This window comes from Ammodytes marinus (assembly GCF_949987685.1).
Source record: "Ammodytes marinus genome assembly, chromosome: 24".
NCBI classification, from domain to species: domain Eukaryota; kingdom Metazoa; phylum Chordata; class Actinopteri; order Uranoscopiformes; family Ammodytidae; genus Ammodytes; species Ammodytes marinus.
The window spans coordinates 2,834,392-2,852,674 of NC_137228.1; the positions used below are offsets into that span (position 1 = coordinate 2,834,392).

At 41.4% G+C, this 18,283-nt stretch overlaps 1 protein-coding gene across 3 annotated transcripts; it reads left to right on the forward strand.

Moving 5' to 3' along the window:
* Positions 1-765: 765 nt before the first annotated feature.
* Positions 766-18,100, forward strand: LOC307269676 (RCC1 and BTB domain-containing protein 1-like). 3 transcript variants are annotated; one of them, XM_080052680.1, is made up of 13 exons: positions 766-836; positions 2,257-2,521; positions 3,540-3,690; positions 4,873-5,039; positions 7,382-7,540; positions 8,724-8,831; positions 9,339-9,481; positions 9,995-10,058; positions 11,154-11,280; positions 12,662-12,788; positions 14,366-14,517; positions 15,131-15,261; positions 16,229-18,100. In XM_080052680.1, exons 2-13 carry the CDS (start codon positions 2,396-2,398, stop codon positions 16,367-16,369), a joined length of 1,596 nt encoding a protein of 531 aa, XP_079908806.1. In that variant the 5' UTR covers positions 766-836; positions 2,257-2,395; the 3' UTR covers positions 16,370-18,100. The 3 variants fall into 3 exon arrangements, with proteins under 3 accessions (XP_079908806.1, XP_079908805.1, XP_079908804.1); XM_080052679.1 differs by having other exon boundaries at positions 771-849; XM_080052678.1 differs by lacking the exon at positions 766-836 and adding an exon at positions 872-962.
* The last annotated feature ends 183 nt before the right edge of the window (positions 18,101-18,283 follow it).

Below are 18,283 nucleotides of genomic sequence, written 5' to 3' on the forward strand. Positions count from 1 at the left end.
TGTTTTGAGAGAGAGAGAGAGAGAGAGAGAGAGAGAGAGAGACAGGGAGACAGAGACAGACAGACAGAGAGAGAGAGAGAGAGCGAGAGAGAGAGAGAGATCGCGAGCATGGCGCTGTCCATGGTGCTGAATCCGCGCGAGCGGCTCAAACTCGCCACTCAAATGACTTTCAAGTTAGAAACCTTTCCAGAACCCTGCTTAAAATGCCCTCCCCCCTCCCCATGTTGAAATGAGACATTAGCCCATACATACACATACGTATGTTCATTACTGCAGGACGAGTGATGCCTGGCAGATTTGTATTAATTTATTTTTGTCACACCCGGTTCACTACTCAGGCTATAGGCCTAGTAGTGTAACTGCACAATAGTGTATGGAAAGAAAGAAGCGGAGCATTGGACTACACTAATTCCATTCCAACAATAAATAATTAATTTTTTTAACAGAAAAAACTTGTTTCTATTTAATGGCAATAAAAATAGAGCTAAAGCAAAACCAAAATTGAAACGTACCTCGCAACGAGCATGATGAAATGTTCTTGAAAAATTGTCATGTGCGAAATATAAAGTGACTCTATTTGGAAAAATACTGGGCATGATAAATGAAAAAAAATTAGGTTCAGTTAGTTTTTAAACTTTTCCCACAATTTTCAACTTCAGTCTGAGCACACAGGCCTACTGCAGTTTGACTAATGGCCGGATGGGGCGCCATGTTTTCACGCATCGTCTTCTCTGCCATAAATCAAGAGAACGAAGAAGAGTAATTGTCAATAATAGTCGACGCAGTTTAGTCGAGGGCTCTAGTGTTGACAACACCGGGAAAACGACTTCACTTGGGTGATTTTACACCGTTAGTTCCTATAATATAGACAAACGTTATTCAATAATAGTGATATTTTATTTTAATGTCGCTGTTTGTCTGTCTTTTCTCAGTTGACTCGTTGTCATGGAGCGATGCTTTAGGTAGGAAAGAGCGCGAGGGAGCGCTTAACCTAAGCTAGTAGCTTCTCCCGTTTACCTTGCTTCAGTGCCAGTTAGCTCGCTGTAGTACATTTATAAATGGCTAAAGTAAAATAAAGAATGTACAGCTCGTTTTAAATGTAGTATTCTAATTAGTTGCCACAGTTTTAGCTCGCTGACAATGTTATGTGTTGTGTTTTTTTTGTTGGCTTTAGCCCCCATGGAGAAGACGCTTCGCCGAACTCCACTCAATAATACAGCAATTTTTAAGAGTCTCTGCCTGTCTGACACATTGATTATCTATTAACACATGGTTCAATGGCGTCTCTTGACTGTTGAGAGCCACTTTAGTACGGCTACACTTCGGTTATTATTAAACCCCAACTAATATCATTTATTCCAACAGAGCTGTAAATAGGATCACTTTTTGAATGTGCAGTATTATAAATCACTTCACAAGTGTTTACTGTTGTTACAGGTAGTTGTTATACACCCCGAATTAAAGAGCAGTTTTGTTTGAGAAAATACCTTTTATTATGTTATATTTTTATTATACATTGACCCCTAAAATCAAATAAAGAAAATTGAAATGTCAGATGTTAGTGTAGAATTTGGCCTCTTTCGACAATTGATAAGGTGCTGCTTTAACTGCATGCCACCGCCTCATGTCCATGACACTGCACACAACCAGGGGGTCACGAAGGGATTCATTTTCATTTGGCATGTCATTCTCATAGACTGTATGGGGGCATTCTCGAGCAATGGTGGAAAGTAACTAAGTACATTTACCCAATTACTGTTATTTTGAGTACACATTTGTGATAATTCTGCTTTACTTAAGTCTTATCTTTTCAAGTTATTTTATACTTGTGTAACTCAATTCCGTTTCTATTTACTTCACAAATTCAATTTCTTTCACACAATCATCTGAACTGAATTCAGTTCCCGGAAAGCTGGAACATCGGCGGATGAATTGTTGAATTGATTGGACATAGCCTACATAGCTATATGACGGAAAATGAATTAGCTATTGACTATTTTGACAATCAACTTTACACTTGCATTCACTTGTGGGAAGTACTTTGTCCACCACTGTTCTTGAATGTCTGTCTGTCTGTCTGTCTGCGTCCGCGTATGTGTCCCCATCCATCCAGTACATCACCTTTTGCCACGCTCCGTTTACTCACTGGTTTCATCACGATATAACATTAGATCAATGCCGTAGCTCTATCATCCATGCATCACACCCTTTTACTTACGCCTATACCTCTTTGTCTTCTCCCCTGTCTTGTGGAAGCGTGAGCAGGGATGACTCGGCACCTCCAGCCTCCCCCCCGGTGCCTCCCTCGTCTCCCCAGCCAGAGGTGAGCCCTCCCCCCCTGCCTCCCCCTCCGGCTCGCCCCCCTAGGAGAGGCCGCCTGGGGCCCGGCTCGGCCATGGTGGACGTCAGCAAGTGGCCCCTCTTCTCCCTGCTCAGCCAAGAGGAGCTGGCCACCGTACGGCAGGCCTGCGTGTTCGGCACCTCGGCCAACGAAGCCGTCTACGTCACCCACGCCAATGAGGTGCGTGTGTCTGTCTGTCTGTCTGTCTGTCTGTCTGTCTGTCTGCCTGTCTGCCTGTCTGTGTGTGTCCTGCCTCTTTTTAGGCGTTTTAATTCATTGCTAAAGTCTAAACTAAAGCATTTTCTTTTTACTAATATTTTGCTGCTATTAGATTCAGTAGGCTTACAGAAGTATGAGCTTGTGTTGTAGTGGTTAGAGCGCACTAAATATCCCCACTGGAGTTTTTTTTTCGCTGCATTTTTTCGGCATTTCCTGCGTTTTGCGACGCATTGTCCTGGTTTACAGCTGTTGAACTAGTTTCCGTTGTCGTGGCGCTTCTACCGCTACTATATGCTGATTGACATGTAAATGGGAATATTTTTCCATATCTGCTGCGCATGGAAACACCTTATTAGGAATATTGTCTTGACTTGAATAAAGACCTTACACTGTTGTACCTGAAGATTTCTACTTAGTATGTTCACAAGTTTAGCTTTCTCCCCCTTTAAAGGTTCAGTAAGCGGAATGGTCACTTTAGCTAACTTCCTGTCACTGACTGCAGTTAGCAGTCCCCTCCCTTGTCCCCACGTCACCACATTAATGCACTGCGGTCTTCAAGCAGCGAGTTATCTAGCATCATCTCAGATCCATAAGTGTGATAAAACATGATAAAAACCATCAAAATAGACATTGGGAAAGGATTTTTACCTGCTCCGCCATTGTAGGCGCATACACATTCACCCATTTGTCGCTCTGTGCGTGCACCGGCAGTGAGACGGGTGCCGGTTTGTAGCATTCTCTCTTCTGATTGGTTATCAGTAGTGGGATCCCCGAAAAGTTTATTTGCTGATTACATGCAGAGCGAGTGACTGAGAGATCGGCTTTATGAAACGCGCACACTATATAAGTGATCACTGTATGAATAAAGAGCGATTTAACACTTATATTAACATAAATAAATCGCTTACTTCACCTTTGTTTTTGTGTGTGTGTGTGTGTGTGTGTGTGTGTGTGTGTCTCCCCCCCCCCCCACCCCCAGGTCTTTGTGTTGGGCCTGAACAGCAGTAATTGCCTGGGCACCGGGGACAGTGTGAGCGTCATCATGCCCAAGAAGCTTGACTTTCTGCGGGGGAAGATGGTGGTGAGCGTGAGCTACGGCAGCGGGCCCCACGTCCTGTTGGTGACTGAAGGTACAGGCTAACCGCTAACACACTGTCCTATGTGACGAGATAAGATAGCCCAGCCCTGTGGTCCAAATCACACACAGGTGAAACTCATATTATTAGAATATCGTGGAAAATGAATTGGAACTGAGGCAAGAATTCATGCAAAATGGGCTCAAACCAGGTACTGAGTACATATGCATGATTATACTGTATAGATGGCCGTCATTTCTGTATTTAAAATCCCCTTTTTATTGATTTCATGTCATATTCAAATTTTCTGAGATTTTGAATTTGGGGTTTTCATAAGCTGTAAGCCATAATAATCAAAATTATAACAAATAAAGGCTTGAGATATCTCACTTTGCATGTAATGAGTCTTTATAATATATTATATTCACCTTTTTAAGTTGAATTACTGAAATAAATGAACTTTTGCACGATATTCTAATTTTTCGAGTTTCATCTGTACTTTTCCTTTTTACTACACTACAAGTACACAAGACTTTTAGGACCATGGGAGAGAAAAAATAAATCAGATAAGGAAGATTTTTATTTTTTTTATTTTTTGAGAAATGTTAGTGGGGCATCTAGGTATTTTTTTTGGCATACTGCAATTTAGATGCATGTTTTGGGACATCTTAATTCATTTTTCTGGCATACTAAATAGTATGGAAGTATGGGTATTGGAACGCAGGGCAGATCTGTGCCTCAGAGGGGAGCTTTAGGTTGTTACAGCAACAACAAGGGACAGTGCAGCAGAGTAGTTTTTGATCACATAGATAGACAACATCAAATACAAAAAAGTGTAGTAGGCATACTAAAATAAATTAAGTTACTTTATTAGTCAATGGTTACATTGAAATGTGTCTTTCTGCATATCCCCCTCTCAAGTTACCACAGTCCAGAGGGGGTCAGAGCACAGGGTCAGCCGTAGTACAGCGCCCCTGGAGCAGTTTTGGGGTTAAGTGTCTTGCTCAAGGACACAATGGTAGAGATGGTGGGCAACGTCGATGTAATACCAGCCACTGCTAGTTTTACAACTTAACACCCTCTTGTCCGGTGCCGGGGATCCAACCAGAGACCTCATGGTTACTGTTCGGCCCCCTTTTCCTCTAGGCCATCGTACTATAAGAAAATAAATGTAAAGTAACTTAAGCAAGAATGTATTAAAAAAACAAGTAACCTATTTGATTTCATTCCTGTCAGACGGGCTGGTGTTTGCGTGGGGGCACAACGGCTACAGTCAGCTGGGGAATGGCACCACCAACCAGGGCCTTTCCCCAGTGTTGCTAACCGCTAACGTGCAGAGCAAGAAGGTGGTGGAGGTGGCCTGTGGCTCCCATCACTCCATGGCCCTCACCAGCGACGGAGAGGTTAGCTCCAATTTATTTTATTTTATTTTATTTTATTTTATTTTATTTTATTTTATTTTATTTTATTTTATTTTATTTTATTTTATTTTATTTTATTTTATTTTATTTTATTTTATTTTATTTTATTTTATTTTATTTTATTTTATTTTATTTTATTTTATTTTATTTTATTTTATTTTATTTTATTTTATTTTATTTTATTTTATTTTATTTTATTTTATTTTATTTTATTTTATTTTATTTTATTTTATTTTATTTTATTTTATTACAATTGCTTTAAGGAACATGTAGTAGAAAACAATTTTACACACACACACACACACACACACACACACACACACACACACAAAACATATGTATAAATGAAAAGAAACAAAAAAACACCTCTAGCTCTAAAGCCCCTATCTCACTGGGCTGCGACAGTGTGCGACAAGTTGGAGACACAAAATTGCGAGAAAATATGCGAATTAGCCACAATTTGCACTCGCACTCTCACTGAGTTGCACAGGAGCTCGCATTTATGTCTTGCAAACGTCTGGCGAGCGTCGCACGAACTGAACGTCAGTCTAATTTGTCTCAAATCAGTCGCAATTTAGTTTCATATGTCCCCAAACCCTCGCAAAGTTGTCTCACACTTCTCGCACTTTTCTGACTCGCAGAGACTAAATTGAGAAGGGTTTGCGACGCGTGTGACACACCCGCGACCACTCTGAGACTATTTTGAGACTAGATTTGTCGCACACATTTTTTTTTTAACATGTTCAAAATTCAAGCAACAGGACTGCGAGGCTCTGCGACTCATGCGAGGAAATTGAGACCTCCGCGAACGTTTTGAAGACAGTTTAAACACTCCCTCGCGAATGCAGTCTCCAACTTGTCGCAAACAGTCGCAGCCCAGTGAGATACGGCCATTGCTCCACCACACTTTCAGCATTATTTCAATGTATTCCTCTCCTCAAATTTTAAATTCATTAAGCATTTACCTGTATTTTTTTTTCGTTCATATTTTTCAGCTGGCAATGCCGACAGCTCTGGGGGAAAAAAATTAAGAGAACACTCCAAATTTTCAATGTCTCTAATTTTTACTACTTATAGGGTATTTTTCTCTCAGTAAAATCAACATTTGGGTTTTATTCTATAAACCGCCGACAACATTTCTACCCAAAAAAAAAAAATTGTCATTAAGAGCATTTTCCGTAAAGTAATGTAGAGATGAAAAACTTAAAGAAAAATCCAGACTGGTCTCTTAATTTTTTTCCAGGGCTGTAAATGCTATACATAACCCTTATGTTGAATATTGTATGCTGAACAATTACATTACCTATACTCTCTAGGATATTAAAAAAATTCTCAGTGTGTATAACAAGCAAGAATTTGACCTGTGTCTAGCGCAGAGCAGGCTAGTTTGTGCCTTAATTGAACTGCAAACCAAAGTTACCCACGAGTCAAAATTAAGCCATTTGAACTTTATGTGCATGCCAGGATGTCTGTGTCCCTTGTTCAGATTTGAGACGGAAAAACCCTTGACGTAGCCGCCGCGCCTGACTAAGCAGCTTATTCTCAACCTCAAGGGGAATTAACACTAATTAGGGTGTGTGTGTGTGTGTGTGTGTGTGTGTGTGTGTGTGTGTGTGTGTCGAACAATCTAAAGCTGTTAGACATGTTGCAGTGAATGGCTTTCAGTTGTTTGCTCTATTAAAGTTCCAGAATTGATTTTTGTCCAAGGTTGCTTTAATTGTCTTCCAAATGACTCCATTTTTCTCTTTCAAGATTACTGGCGTAGAGCTCTTTTATTACAACCTAAAGTCACAAGAGACTTAAACTGGTCAGCATATTCATTCTGATACTATTACCTTCTACTGTTATGGATCTATTAAAGGTTCAGTAAGCGGAATGGTCAGTTTAGCTAACTTCCTGTCAGTGACTGCAGTTAGCAGTCCCCTCCCTCGTCCCTACGTCACCACATTAATGCACTGCAGTCTTCAAGCAGCGAGTTATCTAGCATCATCTCAGATCCATAAGTGTGATAAAACATGATAAAAACCATCAAAACAGACATTGGGAAGGATTTTTACCTGCTCCGCCATTGTAGGCGCATAAACATTCACCCATCTGTCGCTCTGCACGTGCACCGGCAGTGAGACGGGTGCCGGTTTGTAGCGTTCTCTCTTCTGATTGATTCGAAAAGTTTATTTGCCGATCACATGCAGAGCGGGTGACTGAGAGATCGGCTTTATGAAACGTGCACACTATATAAGTGATCACTGTATGAATAAAGATTTAACACTTATGTTAACATAAATAAATCACTTACTTCACCTTTAACCCTTTCCCCACTGCAGGTGTTCGCCTGGGGTTACAACAACTGTGGTCAGGTTGGATCGGGCTCGACGGCCAACCAGCCCTATCCCAGGAAGGTGACTGGCTGTCTGCAGGGCAAGACCGCGATGGGCATCACGTGTGGCCAGACCTCCTCGGCCGCTCTCATCGACAATGGAGAGGTGAAGGGGACAGGCAAAAAGGCCCTACTATAACGTCCTACTCATACTCATTTTGACGTCAATTTGAGTATGTTGTGCGTTGTGTATGCGAGTTTAGTGCAGGCGAGAAATACCCGGATGAGTACTTAACTTCCGGGAAGATTTTGTGCATGGATGGATAGGTTACTTTTCCACACTCAACCGCCCCCCACAATGCATTGCGTCCTTTTTAAACGACACGGACGTTTTTAAAAAAAAATTCTTTATTGCTTCTGTATACTTCAGTGTAAACGGTCCGACGAACAAAGTAGACAGCATGTAGTATGTACATGTTGAGTATGTAGGAGGGAGGACGTTAGTGCGCCATTTTGAACACAGCCTCCCTTTTAACATTTTACAAAGCAATGAAATAAAGTAACAGAAACCGAGTGTATATACATTATATGGGCCTTTTGCTTACCCAGAAATCCATTTCATGTACACTCTAGTGTTCATACACTCTAGTGTTCATATTTCAGTGTTGTGTTTGGAATGAATCCTCTTGAGTTAAAATAATTATTTAAATGTATTGTATGAATTACACGCACTAATAATTCTGAAATTATTATTTAGTCTTTTATATAATTTTTAAGGTATTTTAAAGTTTTTTTTATTGATAGTAGAGAGGAGATAGTACAGAGTTAAAATGGGGAGAGGGAGGGGGATGACACAAAAACGAATAAGACTTCAACAGGACTTGTAAAATGCATGTAAACACCTTTTATCCGACCTACTTCGCACACAATTCGGCACATTAACGGACTAGCGAAGTCGGATAAGAACACCTATATAACTCGTTCATAGTCGGCATTCTCTCTGCATGTATACAGGGATCGGATATCGCATATCGGAGTTCTCATTCTGCGCTTGCTCGAGAATCCCTGCGGAGGATTTCACAAGAAAGTGGAAGGAGACGACGTAATAAATAGTAGTGTTGTTGCCGGAAGTGAACCGGAACGTGGCTCTATAACCACTTGTTGAAAGGGCTACAGCGCCACCTAGCATAGTGGAGACAGCCATGCATCGGACATTTATCGAATCTTTGAAAGGCCATGTATACTCAGACAAGTGACGCGGTCCGTTCGAGTGGCAAGTTCGGTATTATGTCTTAATCCAATCTAGTTGTCCCATGGAAACGCACTGAATGACTGACTGTGTTGTTTAGGTTTACGGCTGGGGCTACAACGGTAACGGACAGCTGGGCATCGGCAACAATGGAAACCAGCTGACTCCCTGTCGCCTCACTGCACTCCAAGGGCTGTGTATTCAACAGGTGAGCTCTGCTTTACCTCCACAGTGGGGCTATGGACACGCCCCTTCATATTTAGACCAATGAATGAATACACCTAGAACACAAAGGGAGATGACTGCAACCCTACTTTTAACTTTCATCCAGGTTTTTCTTCCCTCAGTCTTCCCTTGGCCCCAGCTGTCCTGTTAATCCTCACCCTACATTTTCCCATGCGTGATGTCACACATGGGAAAATGCAGGGTGAGACAGTGAGACCATAAAACACTCTTTCTGCCTTTTCTCAGGCTAGGATGAACTGATTTCTAAAATGTTTGCACATTTATACTTCATAGGATCTCAGAGTTCAATACTCTTTCACATTTCCACTGGTGAAGTAGGTCATGTCCTCAGAAGCTAGATAGTCGCGCACATTCCAAACGGTACGCAGTTGAGAAATTTTTCGAAAAAACATACACGCGCCCCCAAAATGCCACGCTGCTATGTCTCACTATACGGGGGGAAACTTGACATTTAACTGGTTTGTTCCAGATTGTATCGGGCTACGGCCACTGCCTGGCTCTCACAGACGAAGGCCTGCTCTACGCCTGGGGAGCAAACACCTACGGGCAGCTGGGGACAGGCAACAAGAGCAACCACCTCAGCCCCGTCCAAATCATGGCTGACAAAGAGAGGTAGTGTGTGTGTGTGTGTGTGTGTGTGTGTGTGTGTGTGTGTGTGTGTGTGTGTGTGTGTGTGTGTGTGTGTGTGTGTGTGTGTGTGTGTGTGTGTGTGTGTGTGTGTGTGTGTGTGTGTGTGTGTGTGTGTGTGTGTGTGTGTGTGTGTGTGTGTGTGTGTGTGTGTGTTCGTGTTCTCATCCTGTTAAGACATGGACTTCCTGTGTTTCCTGTCCTCATTTCCTCCCTCTGTACCTTTTGTTTATTTTACGCTCCTAACTTTGTCCAATAGGAGCTCATCATAAACAAACTGTTGTTCCTATATAGGCCATTTCCTGTGTGTGTATGTATGTAAACACTCTTCCCCTCACTGCCATTGTGTTTCTGGCAGTAGCCTTAAGCGTCTTTGAGTGTCTAGAAAAATGCTTTATAAATCTTAGCAATTCATTTCATTGTATTATATTAGCACAATATGTTTCCTTTAAAAAAGCAATGCAAACATGTGTTAATACATACTTGTCATTTGAACAGGGTTGTAGAGGTGGCCGCATGCCATTCAACGCACACCTCAGCGGCCAAAACCCAGAGCGGGCAGGTATATATGCGCATTCATTTTATTTATTCATTTATCATTCTCTCCATCATTTGTTTAGTTTTTTAGCGTAGTGAATGGTCTTCAGTTTCCCATTTATTTGTGTTGGAAAAAGCCCTACTAACGTCCTACTCATACTAATTTCGACGTCATTATGTTGTGGTTGTGTATGCGAGTTTGTGTAGCCGAGAAATGCCCGGGATGAGTGCTTACTTCCGGGAAAGATTTTGTGTATGGATTGATAGGTTTACTTTTCCTACTCAACCTCCCCACAATGCATTGCGTCTTTTCAAACGACACGGAATGTTTAAAAAAAAAATCTTTATTGCTTCTGTATACCTCAGTGTAAGCGGTCCGATGAACCTCGCATACACAATCGATGGTTAAGTACACACTACACAGTATGTAGTATATACATGTTGAGTATGTAGAAGGGAGGACGTTGGCAATGTTTTCAAAACCAGATTTAATGGATCTTTAAAAAAAAAGGTAACACTTTATAATAACTATCCGTTGTAACTCGTTAATAGATCATTAGTAAACTGTTAATTGATGATTATTAATGCTTTAAGTGTTTGTTAGCAGTTTGTTAAGGATTTATAACAATGGTAGATAGTTAATAGCTTAATAATTGAATCAGTTCATCTGGGAGGTAATCCGAGATTAACTGATCACGTCACGTTCAAGTCCATGGCATGCACAGTGTGTATTGAGTTTATTTAGACATATTTGAAAATGGGGCTGCCCTCAGTTGCCCATGCACTGTGTATAGTCTATAGCCTATTTCAGCCTCGTCGGTATCTCGGATTACCTCCCAGATGAATTGATTCAATTATTAAGCTATTCACTATCTACCATTGTTATAAATCCTTAACAAACTGCTAACAAACACTTAACAAATCATTAATAATCATTAATTAAGAGTTTACTAATGATCTATTAACGAGTTACAACGGATAGTTATTATAAAGTGTTACCAAAAAAAAAAAAAAATTAAAAAACAACAACATACACACAAGCTCATTCTTCCATGATATATGCTGTATTATCGTGTGTGTGTGTGTGTGTGTGTGTGTGTGTGTGTGTGTTCTGGCGCAGGTGTACATGTGGGGTCAGTGTCGGGGTCAGTCCATCGTGCTGCCTCACCTCACACACTTCAGCAGCACGGACGACGTCTTCGCCTGCTTCGCCACGCCCTCCGTCATGTGGAGGCTCCTGTCTATGGGTGAGAGACACACACAGACAGAGAGAGAGAGAGAGAGAGACACAGACAGAGAGAGAGACAGAGAGAGGGAGACAGACAGGCAGTATCAAAAATATAATATCTCGTGTTCTTTTGTTCGGATGTATGGAAGGTAAAAAAATCAAAGATGACAGGAAAAAGTTTCATAGTTCTCGGTTGTTGTTTAATGAAGTGAGATCACAGGACAGCGTATGCAGGAGTCAGAGACAGATGAAAAAGTCCAAAAAGTAATGAGCCTTCTCGACAGCAAGGCTTTTTAACATCTCTTGACAAAGTCTAATGATTGGTCTATCGTGTTGTCTTCTATCTTCTCGTCCAATCCACTTCTTCCTTGCTTTCGACCTGCACTATGCCGGAAAAAGAATTATGCTCCTGGCCTTGAATGTAACTTGTATCTATGGCTTGGTCAGCTGAGTAAGGTGTTTAACACAGGGGCGACTGTGGCTCAGGTGGTAAAGCGGGTCGGCCGATGATCAAAGGGTTGGAGGTTCGATCCCCGCCCTGCCACCTGTGTCATAGTTGTTGTGTCCTTGGGCAAGACACTTCACCCACCTTGCCTCGTGTGAATGTTGATAGTCAGCCTGCTATCGGTGTATGAATGTGTGTGTGAATGGTAACGTGTAAATGGGAACAGGTCTCCCTTGCAAAAGAGTCTTCGGACTCAATGGGATATACCTGTATAAATAAAGGTTAAAAAAAAAAAAAAAAAAAAAAACACTAGGCCTTTGTGTAAAATAGATACATCTCTCTGCCTGTAGCCTCGTCTTTCTGGGAAAACATCTATACAACTTCCAAGCTATTTCCCTCCCTTCCAACTGTCCCTGCTTCAAAGCCTGAAATGAGAACATTTTAGATCACATGTTATGAATGTATCGATTGTTAGTTGATTATTTAAGCGTGAATGTAATTAATGATGGGGGCTATAACATCATTAATATTAAAAAATTCAAATCCTGACAGCAGACAGACAGACAGACAGACGAGAGAGACAGACACAGACAGGAGAGAGAGAGAGAGAGAGAGAGACAGACAGACGAGAGAGACAGACACAGACAGGAGAGAGAGAGAGAGACAGACACACGAGAGAGACAGACACAGACAGACAGACAGACAGACAGACAGACAGACAGACAGACAGACAGACAGACAGACAGACAGACAGACAGACAGGAGAGACAGACAGACACAGAGAGAGATAGACACAGACACAGAGAGAGAGACAGAGAGAGATACAGACACACACGCAGACACACAGAGAAGCAGACACACACACAGAGAGACAGACAGACAGACACACCATGATTTTCCTTTTATAAAGGTGGTTCCTCGTTTTCGATGTAAACCAGTTCAGTCTCGATTGCAGAGCACGACGACTTCTTGTCGGTGTCCGAGGCGCTGAGGAAAGAGTTTGACAGTCCGGAGACGGCCGACCTCAAGTTCAGCGTGGACGGGAAGTGTATCCACGTCCACAAGGCAGTGCTCAAGATCAGGTGTGTGCATCCAACAGTGCATATGAGGGGCGACTGTGGCTCAGTTGGTAGAGCGGGTCGGCTGATGATCAAAGGGTTGGAGGTTCGATCCCCGCCCTGCCACCTGTGTCATAGTTGTTGTGTCCTTGGGCAAGACACTTCATCCGCCTTGCCTCGTGTGAATGTCGATAGTTAGCCTGCTATCGGTGTATGAATGTGTGTGTGAATGGTAACGTGGGAATGGGAACAGGTCTCCCTTGCAAAAGAGTCTTCGGACTCAATGGGATTTACCTGTATAAATAAAGGTTAAAAAAAATTAAAAAAAATTAGACATTAGGGTTATTAAATGACTTTGCATTTTGACGGTTCTTCTTCGGTGGTATCTTTTTTGCTGCTTGCGTTACCGATAGCCAAAACAGGCACGTTAGTAGTGTAGTTGTACGGAAAAACAAAACAAATGTGTAATTTAACTTTTTGTAGAGCGCGTCCGTCTCCATGGTTGCTTCAAGCTCCTCTATTTTGATTTGAATGTCCCGCCCTCTCTCCGCTACGTAGGCAAGATGGCGGACGTTGAGTGTGGAAAGTGTCTATCGGTGCACACTCAAGTTTTAGACCGTTTTGAGTGCGCCACAGAGGAACTTACAGTGCACTGCGTTTTGACACACTCTCTGGTTTTGCGCAAAGTGCACTCAAAAAAGTAAAGTATAGAAGTGCGCGATTTCAGACACAGCATATCTCTTTAGTGAAAAAGGTTAAGACTTCCCACTTGAAATTTTGACAGTTATTTGGACACATGTGAGTTAGTGCTAAATCTAACGTATACTCCATTCAATATATACGTATAGGCTGTGATCGAAAAGCCCTACTAATGTCCTACTCATACTCATTTTGATGTCAATGGTTGTGTATGCAAGTTTATGTTGGCGAAAAAATGCTCGGATGAGAACTTACTTCCGGTGAAGATTTTGTGTTATGGATCGATAGGGGTTTACTTTTCCTACCCAACCGCCCCCCCCATAATGCATTGCGTCTTTTCAAAACGACACAGAAAGTTTATTTTTTTATTCTTCTGTATACTTCTTCGTAAACAGCCTGACGAACCTCGCAATCGATCGTTAAAGTAGACAGCATGTAGTATACAGGTGATACTCGTATTACTAGAATATCATGGAAAATGAATTGGAATTGAGGCAAGAACTCATTCAAAAGGGGCCCAAACCAAGTACTGAGTACATATGGATGATTACACTTTATAGAGGGCCGACATTTCTGTATTTAAAATCCCTTCTTTATTGATTTCATGTCATATTCAAATTTTCTGAGATTTTGAATTTGGGGTTTTCATAAGCTGTTGGCTATAATAATCAAAATTATATCAAATAATTTGAGATATCTCACTTTGCATGTAATGAGTCTATATAATATATTATTTTCACCTTTTAAGTTGAATTACTGAAATGAATGAACTTTTGCATGATATTCTAATTTTTCGAGTTTCACCTGCACACATGTTGAGTACGTAGGAGGAGAGGCAGTTTGGACCACAGCCCATAATCTTTTGCCTGTCTGTCTGTGTGTGTGTGTGTGTGTGGGGTTAGGTGTGAGCATTTCCGCTCCATGTTCCGCTCCCAGTGGACAGAGGATCAACAGGAGGTGATAGAGATCAGTCAGTTCTCTTACCCGGTCTACAGGTCCTTCCTCCAATTTCTCTACACAGACACCGTGGACCTGCCGCCAGAGGACGCCATCGGTAAAAGCACCAGCACAATATACTACCCTCCACTCATTTTATTTATGGGTTTTTAATCAATTTGGCTGGTAACAGTGGAGTTTGTGAATATCTCCTCATGATCCGTTACGTGTGAGTGTGCGCGCTGGAAAAAAGCGTTTATATACAGCCCAGGCTCTGTAAATGGCCATGTTGCAATAGCTAAGGTGGGCCCTATTTGTTGACCTACCCTTCTTCGAAATCACTATTTGTCAAAATCAAAATAGTGCCATGGAAAAAAACCGACATATGTTGACATAGCGGTTTACAGAGCCTAGGCTGTGCATAAACACCAGATTTTGTTTTCCATCCCACACACACAGTACGGACAGGTAGAGGATCGCGAGGAGATATTCACCCATTCTGATTTTAAAAAGTGATTTTGACAACAAGCGTTCTCCAGAATCGCTTCCTCCATCTTTTTAAAGGGACACTGTGTAACATTTTAAGTAATTTGCTAGCTAAAATCAATATCCTCATTCATAAATATGTCCTCATTGGTGTAAAATCACTTGAACTTTCTTGATGATGTCATGATATTACACAGTGCCCCGTTAATGAATGTCAAATGTATTGCCACCTGTGTGTGTTGCAGGCCTGTTGGACTTGGCCACGTCTTACTGTGAGAACCACCTGAAAGGTCTGTGTCAGCAGATCATCAAGAGAGGCATCACAGTGGAAAACGCCTTCACACTGCTGTCTGCAGCCATACGCTACGACGCAGAGGTACAGACAGACAGACAGTCAGACAGACAGACAGACAGACACACAGACAGACAGACAGACAGACACACAGACAGACAGACAGAGAGACAGACAGACGCAGAGACACACACACACACACACAGAGACAGACAGACACAGAGACACACACACACAGACAGACATAGAGACACAGAGAGAGACAGACACACACAGACAGACAGACACAGAGACACAGAGAGAGAGAGAGACAGACACAGAGACACACACACACACACACACACACACACACACACACACACACAGGCAGCCAGACAGACAGACAGAGACACAGACAGACAGAGACACACACACAGAGAGAGACACACAAATCTTTGCTTTGGAAATAAAAAAATATTTTATTTTATTTGTAAATGTGACACCTAGTGCCCATACGGTGAACTGCATGATCAGTATTCCATGCACACATCTATTCTACAAAGCGGCTCCTTGCTGGTTTGTGGCCCTAGAGAGAGATCATCCCAATGTTCCAAATCGCATACTCTTTCTTTTTTTTTCCATTCTACATACTACATCTGACCATAAAAAGAATCTAGTTAGGATGCAGTATGCATGCAATTGGGACATACTTATACAAATTTATTTCATCATAACATTGCGCCTTGATCTCGCCTCTTGCTTTTATATCCGTCGCATCCCCCGTTTGCTTTCATTACGGAGGCTCCGTCGATGTGACGTCACTTCCGGTGCGCACAGGATTGTGGGTCTGAATCGCCCAAATAGCATGCTAAAAATCTCAACCTCAAGGTATTTCTAACCATACTAAATCTGGCCACAAGAATCGGGACATCCTAAATATATATTTTTTTCTACCATACTAAATAATAGATAGTATGGGGATTGGAATGCAGCCATCATGTCAGTGTAACTTTTTCTCCTCCATTACTTCATGTCCATTCTAACCCTGTTGTATTGTTGTTTTTACCCCTAGGACCTGGAGGTGTTCTGTTTCCGCTTCTGTGTCAACCACTTGACCCAGGTGACTCAGACCGGCGCCTTCTGGCAGGTGGACGGCTCCATGCTCAAAGAGTTCATCAGCCGAGCCAGCCGCTGTGGAGCCTTCAAGAACTAAAGTCTCCGTTACACCTCGTGAACTGAAGTGAATGGGGTCGTCGGGTCTAAGGTGTAACGGCAGGGTTCGTCACCGCTCCCGTTTTTTTGACGCCGATTTGACATAAGGCACCATTGTTGGCACATCATTCATGTCGGGACTGGGGCATTTTGAAGCACTTTGGCACAATTCCCCACTGCAGTGTATTCTCTACACGCTACACGCTATATACTTGAATTCTTTGTAAGTTAGCCAAGCGCTCACTTGTCTTCCCCCTTGTTTAAAGTTAATATGGGGGGGGGGACCCAAAACCCAGTCAAAAGAACATTTCACTGAAACTTTTGAGTTCTATCTACATTCCGTTTTTCTATTGTGTTGAACCTTTTAAAAATTGAATTGCACTGTTCTTAAAAGCTATTGGATTGACCCCAGATTGGGCTGTGGGTCTTCTCTATATGTAGGAAGCTGGAAAACCATTCAGACATTATATATATATATATATAATACCTTTTTTGATACTCAAGTTTTCTTTAGAATCGCTTGTTGTGTGCGTTTGACTTATTTTTCTTTGCTCCATGGCACTTTAAGGATCTGCTTTGTCCTTTTTTATATAGAGTTAAAACGGCAACAGTCGATTAATTACTTCAAATGTTACACAGTGTCCCTTTAATAAAAGACTGTCAAACATGAAGGCTATACAAAATGATATTAAAGAATGTAACAATATACCATAGGGATTTTTATAGTAAAAATTTGAGGCACTGTTACACCCATTCTTGAAATGTGTAAAAAAAAAGAAATTATATCCTCAAGAATAACCTTGTAATGATTATGACTCTAGGCCCTTAATAGCCAAACTGATCCCAGGTCATTTTTAGAAAAATTTAGTTAAATCTTTGTTTGCGGATGTTATGCGGTCTATTCCAACTATACAGTACAGGCAAGGCGGAAAGCTCACCTAGATCGCAATAAATTCCATAGGTTTTTCTTTAAGATGCCGTGTGAAATTCAATGTACTGAAGACACACACACACACACACACACACACACACACACACACACACACACACACACACAAGCTGAAGCAATATGAGCACTTTAAAAATGTTCTGTAGAAATGCGTTAGATGTCTGAGTCTGTTTGGTTGGGTTTATGATGAGCACAAAACTGCCCTAAGTAATATTCCCTGCGTTCCAAATCACATACTCTTTCTACATACTAAACCTGACGATTAAAATAATCTAGTTAGGACGCAGTAGGCATACACTTTGGACATACTTTAACTTATTTATTTCATCATAACATTGCGCTTTGATCTTGCCTCTTGCTTTTATATCCGTCACATCCCCAGTTGCTTTCATATATTCTGACATATGAAAGCAATCCAGTGTGCTGGACTATAGTAGATAGTACGGGGATTGGAACGCAGGGAGTGTGACTGGGTGATATCACTTTTCCATTACCTCACTTTATTTGACTGAAAATGCAAGCTAGGACAACAAGACTGTTTTTGCGCTTACAAGATATTTTTTATCATGCTTTGTAGAGCTCCTATATGTGTTGGAGGGTGTTTATAACACTGCTGGTTATTCGGGTATAACTCAGTTTTATAGTCTTTATTTTGGTTTAAATAGGACGTGATCGCTATCATATTGTTCTTTTTTCTTTGCTGTGACATACCTGTGACATGTCATTTTACTGTATTTTTTTTATATACTTAATGTGTTTCTGTAAATAAAATAAACGTTTTCAAATTAATACATTTTCTCCACTGAAATAGTTCATTCTTATCGTGTACATATCCATGGATTTAGATGAGACTTCCAACATAGATCGTCAATTGTATTGTGATATACACACTGACTATAACTTATCTTCCATGGGGTAGATGTAAAAGCAGCAGTGTTGATACGGCAGCTCTTTTCATATTGATAA

Excerpts from the sequence above, each read along its gene's own strand:
- LOC307269676 (XM_080052678.1), top strand. Across the intron at positions 2,522-3,539 it reads ACGTCACCCACGCCAATGAG|GTCTTTGTGTTGGGCCTGAA; the intron begins GTGCGTGTGTCT and ends CCCCACCCCCAG. Across the intron at positions 9,482-9,994 it reads ATCATGGCTGACAAAGAGAG|GGTTGTAGAGGTGGCCGCAT; the intron begins GTAGTGTGTGTG and ends TCATTTGAACAG.